We start from the raw sequence: 6000 nt of genomic DNA, 5'->3' as shown, positions 1-6000 counted from the left end.
CATGCAGTCTCAAGGCAAGCAAATGTCTCCCGTTTGTGTTTTATCACCACATGGCCCATGGTCTTCCCAAGGACTACCACTTCCCTCAGACAAGTCTTCCCACTGCTCAAGGTCACCTTTCACATCACGGCATGGCCAGGACCTATTCAGTGCCACTGCCACCTTCACCTCTGCAACAGAAAAGCCACAGCCTCCTTTCCCACATCGGGGCTCAACTGGACTTTCAGAGACCCTTCCCAGCAATGACAGCACCATAAAAATATACATACAGATCGTATCACGCACACTGAGTCCAGCAGAATCCCTGCTCTTTCCAAAGGGGATGTTGGAAGAGCTCAAAATGGCAATGGCGTTGATGTCATGCTGAGAGAGAACAACCCAAACGTTGACAAGCACCCCAGCATAATGGATGGTATTGATTCAGTGGAAGAATTCAGCTTTGGCGGTTTGTTATTGGGGCTTGGGTACGGCTGGTCTTTAACAGATTTTTTTGTTTTGTTTTGTTGGACAGAAGCTTTATGGGACTTCTGTAAAGGTGTGGCTGCTCATGCACTCATTGATAGAACATCAGAACAAGCCAGCATATGTCACACTGCTGCTCTGCCCAGGAACACAAGTCCACGACCACTCCCATCAGTAACGGCACCATAAAAAGCATACAGGCGGTATCAAGCACACTGTGTTCAGCAGACACCCTGTAGTTGACCCTTCATGGTTTGAAATGCTTCCGTTACCTGAGATGGAAATGTTATACACTGGTGAGCTCTGCTCCTCCTCTGAAACATTACACAGCTATTGGTAGAGGTGGTGGCAGGATAGCTCTAGTGGCAATGGGCATCGATTTCCTTCTGTGAGAGAGCAACCCAAATGCTGACGAGCACAGCACTGTTATGGATGGTAACTAATCTGTAGGAAAATTTGGAGCTGATTTTTTGTTTGTTTTTGAAAATACTGATACCAGCGTGATCTGCAGTCAGCAACGGTGTTGAAGCAGCAAATAGTGCCTGGGGGACTGTCACCACCACAGCCTGCCTGTTTTGCACCCCTTCAGCAAGCTCGGGTGGAAATGCTACACAGCAGCAAGCAAGAGCATCTGCAAAGCCCATGTCCCAGCCCCTCTCATCACTTCGGCAGTGACTGCATTCCACGGGAGAACAACTCCCACCCAGAACAGTAAACAGGTAACTGCTGCTGGGCGGGGAAATGCCTTTCCTTTTCCCCGCAAAGCAATAGCAGAGGGGCCCCGCCAAGGACGTGAAGGCAGGTGCAAAGGTCCCGTTAACAGCCCTAAGCACCCGACCAGCACCCACCGCCCGCAGGCCCCGGGGCTGAGCCCGGCTCCCACCACCGCCTGCCCAGGCGGCGGGCGAGAAGGGCGACTCGGGCGAGACTAGCAAAAAGGGGGAAGGGGCGAGAGGCGAGAAAGGGAGGGCCACTGACCGTGTCCAGGAGAGCGGGCGGCTCCGGCTGCGTCTCCTTCGCCGCGGGACCGGGCGGCGGCGGGAAGTTGGGGCTGAAAACCATCAGGTCGCTCTTGCCCGCGCCGTCCGCCACGCACAGGCTCCGGCTCTGGCGCTGCGAGTACGACCAGCTCCCCACTTCGCTGGCGCACACCAGCGTCGCCGGCCCGGGCCCCGACAGCACGGCCGCCCGCGGCGCCCACCGCGACGCCCCGTACAGCACCACCGCCAGCAGGAACAGGCTCGACACCGCGCAGATGGCCACCACCAGCCACACGTTCGTCGTCGCCGCCGCCGCCGCCGCCGCCGCCGCGCCGCCCTCCGCGCCCGCCGCCGGCCGCAGCCCCGCCCCCGACGAGGACGGGGACGACGAGGAGGACGAGGACGAGCCCGCGGCCGCCAGCGCCGCCTCGGCGCCCTCCACCAGCGACACGCTCAGCGTGGCCGTGGCCGAGCGCGCCGGCTCCCCGTGGTCCCGCACCACGATCACCAGCCTCTGCCGCGGGCCGTCCGCCTCCTCCAGCGCCCGCGCCGTGCTCACCTCGCCGCTGTACAGCCCCACGCGGAACGGGCCCTTCTCCCGCGGCTCCCACAGCTCGTAGCGCAGCCACGCGTTGTAGCCCGAGTCCGCGTCCACCGCGCGGATCTTCGCCACCACCTGCCCCGCCGGCGCCCCCCACGCCGCCCACGCCCACAACGCCCCCGAGCCCGGCCCCGACGCCGCCGCCGAGCCCGACGCACCGGCCCACGGCCCGCCGCCCGCCGCCGGCAGCAGCGCCGGCGCGTTGTCGTTCTCGTCCACCACGAAGACCTGCACCGTGGCGTTGCCGCACAGCGGCGGCTCCCCCGCGTCCACCGCCCGCACCTCGAACTGCAGCACCTGCACCTCCTCGTAGTCCAACGGCTGCAGCGCCCACAGCCGCCCGCTCTCCGCGTCCACCGACACGTAGCTCGACGCCGGGCGCCACCCCCCGACCACCGCCGCCGCGCCCCCGCCGCCGCCCTCCGCCACCGAGTAGCTCACGCGCCCGTTGCCCGCCTCGTCCGGGTCCCGCGCCCACAGCCGCGCCAGCTCCGCGCCCGCCGCGTTGTTCTCCCGCGCCAGCACCGTGTACACGGCCTGCGCGAACGCCGGCGCGTTGTCGTTCACGTCCGACACCGGCACCCGCACCGCGCGGCTGGCGCGCAGCGGCGGCGCCCCGCCGTCCTCCGCCCGCACCTCCACCTCGTACTCCGCCACCCGCTCCCGGTCCAGCGACTCCCGCAGCACCAGCGAGTACGAGCCCGCGAACGTCGACACCAGCCCGAACGGCGACGGCGGCCACGCCGCGCAGCGCACCCGACCGTTCGCCCCCGAGTCCCGGTCCGACACGCTCAGCAGCGCCACCACCGTCCCCACCGCCGCGTCCTCCGGCACCGGCACCGACAGCGACGTCACCCACACCTCCGGCGCGTTGTCGTTCACGTCCAGTAACTCCAGCTCCACGCTACAGTGACCCGACAGCGGGGGCGTCCCCTTATCTGTCGCTTCGATTTGTATCTCGTATGAACGGACGTCTTCATAGTCCAGGGCGCCCGTGAGCCGGATCTCGCCTGTCCTCGGATTTAAACTGAAAAGGTTTAAGCGCCCTGGAGGAAATATATTGCTGGCAGAGAACATCACGTCCGCATTGCTTCCCACGTCCGGATCCGTGGCGTTCACCCGAGCCACCAGCGTCCCCTCTGCAGCGCTTTCCAGCAGCTGCACTTTATACACCGACTGGTTGAACTGGGGCGCGTTGTCGTTCGCGTCCAGCACAGAGATCACCACCTCCATCGTGCCCGTCAGCGGCGGCCGGCCCCCGTCACTCGCCGTCACCACCAGTCGGTGCACAGCCACCGTCTCCCGGTCCAGCGGTTTCGCGAGCACCAGAAACACAGAATTCCTCTTTACATCAGCAGATTTAACATCGAGGATAAAGTGCTCGCTGGGGCTGAGTGTGTAGGAGAGCTGCGCGTTGGCTCCGATATCTGCATCCGACGCGCCCTCCAGCGGGAACCGAGACCCGGGAGGGGAGTTCTCTGATAAATTCAGATTTTTCCGGGCGGCGGGGAAGAGCGGGGCGTTGTCGTTGATGTCGGTCACCTCCAGCTCCACGTGGAAGACGCGCAGCGGCCGCTCCACCAGCACCTCCAGGCGCAGGGCGCACGGCGCGCTCTTCCCGCACAGCTCCTCCCGGTCCAGCCGCGAGCTCACCACCAGCGCCCCGCTCGCCCCGCTCACCTCCACGCTCGCCCGCCGGCCCTGCGCCACCAGCCGCAGCCGCCGCGCCTCCGGATCCACCGCCTCCAGGCCCAGGTCCTGCGCCAGGCGCCCCACCACCGTCCCGGCCTCGGCTTCCTCCGGCACCGAGTAGCGCACCTGCCCGCCGACCAGCGCCCAGGCCGCCTGCAGCACCAGCACACGCACCGCGGGCCCCCACCACACGCCCATCGCCGCCGCCGCCGCTGCCTCCACCCGCCCGGGCCCCGCACGGCTCCCCGCCGCCGCACGGACGCGCCGGCTCTTCTGCCCGCCCCGCGCCGCCCCCCCGCGCTCACAGCCGGGCTCTCCGCCGCACCGGGGCGGAGCCGCCTCGCCGCTCCGCCGCCGTTTCTGAGCCTGCAGCGACACCGTGTGCTGCTCCGCCGCCTCACACGCTCCCCACGCTCGCCCGCGCCTCCGCACCCGCGCTCGGCACCTCCGCTGCCGGCTGGTCTTCCTTCCTCTTGACTTTTCTTCTCGCTGTTTTCTTTCTCTCTTTCTTTCTCTCATTATCCCTTTTTCCATGCTGACTTGCTTCTTCGTTGTGTGGATTATTTTTGTCCCTTCTTCCTTTCTCATTCTTATTTTCAACTTCTTTTTCCCTCCAGTTATCATTCTTCGTTTTTCTCGTTATTTCTCTGTCACTTTCACAACACTTCTACTTCTCTTTCCTCTCTTGATTCTCCTTTTCGTTCTTGCCCTGCCGTGCCCTAATCTTTTCTCACCTTTCCCTTCTCTTGCCATCCTTCTCTCTTCTTTACACCCGCTCGCAGCTCACCAGTCGCCTCCGGCGCCGCGGCGGAGGCCGGCAAAGACAGAGCCATCACCGATAATTACGGGGCATCACCTCCAGAGCGACGTACTCTAACCAAGGGGGCGGCTGTCGGGACCAGGTCTGTTCAGCGGCTTAGAGCTAAGGTCCGTGCGTGCTGGTAATCTATCATCGCTTCCTTCCTTCCTTCCTTCCTTCCTTCCTTCCTTCCTTCCTTCCTTCCGTCCTTCCTTCCTTCCTTCCTATTCTTTTTCTTCCCTATTTCCTTCCTTTTAATTTTCACAGATTCCTTCCTTGCCTTTTTGCTTTCATTTTCTGAGTCTTCCTTCTGCAAACAAGAGTTGGTGCACCCTGGTACTCTCCTCTATGGTCTCTTCCTTTTTTTCTCTTCTTTGTCATCTTCCTTCCTTCCCTCCTTCCATCATTGCTTCTTTCTTCCTGTCTTTCTCCGTCTTTCTTCATTTCTTCCTCTCACCATCTTTCCGTGTACAGTGATAGAAGATGTGCATGCTAGTTTATCATGCATTTATCATGCAATTTTAATTTATTATTTTATCTTAGTTCTTTCTATTGCTTGCTTTGTTCTGCTTTGCTTTTCCTTCTCTGTTGTTTCTTCCTTCTCTCCTTTCTCCTCTTTGTACTTCTCCTCTCTTCCCAGCCCTTTCCTCCTCTTCCCTTTCTCCATTTTTGACTCTTCTTTCTACTCATACCAACGTGGTTTGTACACGACTACACCACGTTCGCCATGCGGTAAGAATATGCCCTCTGGCAACAGCTCTTTCCCCTTCCTCACCACTTTACATCAAGCCCGGCACAGCGTCCCTGAGTAACAAGGAAGCAGAAATTCTCAGCTTCATTCAGCACATAGACATAACATCAGTGCATCCTGGTAATCTCCTCTATCATCTCTTCCTTCCTTTTTTCCAATTGATTCCTTCCATCTGTCTTTCCTCCTTCCTTGCTTTTTCATTTGCATACAGTCCTTTTCCCCATCTTCCCTTCTCTTTCATTTCTTCATTATTTTATTCTTCCTTCCTTGCTTCTTCGTTGCATACATTCCTGTTTCCCTCTCCTCTTTTCTCCTTCATTCCTTATTTCTTTCTCTCTCCTTCTTAATTCTTCATCTCTTCCTTTCTCTTCCTTTCATCTTTTTCCTCTTTCCTCCTTCTTTTTCTTCCTTCTCTCCCTTCTTTCTTGCCTCACCCTGCCCTATCCTTGCCTCCCCTTGTCTCCTAATTCCATCCTTATCTCTTCCTTTTCCCTTTTAACAAAACATTTTCTACATGTCTACACCATGCTCAACATGAAGCACAAACGTGCCCTTTGGCAAGACCTCTCGTTCATCTTTCCTGTTGCCCTCCAACCATCCAGATGGGGAACAACCTTCCTGCTTTCCTCCCATCTACGCAAGACAGACAGAGTGCACCTTCACCTCCACTTGTCGAAGGAAGACCACACTCTTCAGCCTCTGTCCTCTCAAGAGC

The 6000-nt window shown here is 59.6% G+C and overlaps 1 protein-coding gene across 1 annotated transcript; it reads right to left on the bottom strand.

Moving 5' to 3' along the window:
- Positions 1-1133: 1133 nt before the first annotated feature.
- On the bottom strand, positions 1134-5687 carry LOC135314703 (protocadherin alpha-2-like). The gene has a single exon (XM_064458802.1). The coding sequence runs from the start codon at positions 4357-4359 to the stop codon at positions 1288-1290; it is 3072 nt and encodes a 1023-aa protein (XP_064314872.1). The 5' UTR covers positions 4360-5687; the 3' UTR covers positions 1134-1287.
- Positions 5688-6000: the final 313 nt, after the last annotated feature.

Source organism: Phalacrocorax carbo, chromosome 8 (assembly GCF_963921805.1).
Source record: "Phalacrocorax carbo chromosome 8, bPhaCar2.1, whole genome shotgun sequence".
NCBI lineage: Eukaryota > Metazoa > Chordata > Aves > Suliformes > Phalacrocoracidae > Phalacrocorax > Phalacrocorax carbo.
This window is presented reverse-complemented; position numbering and strand designations above follow the sequence as displayed.

Bases quoted from the DNA above. Each gene is read 5' to 3' on its own strand.
- LOC135314703 (XM_064458802.1), bottom strand. From the start codon at position 4,359: ATGATAACTGGAGGGAAAAAGAAGTTGAAAATAAGAATGAGAAAGGAA.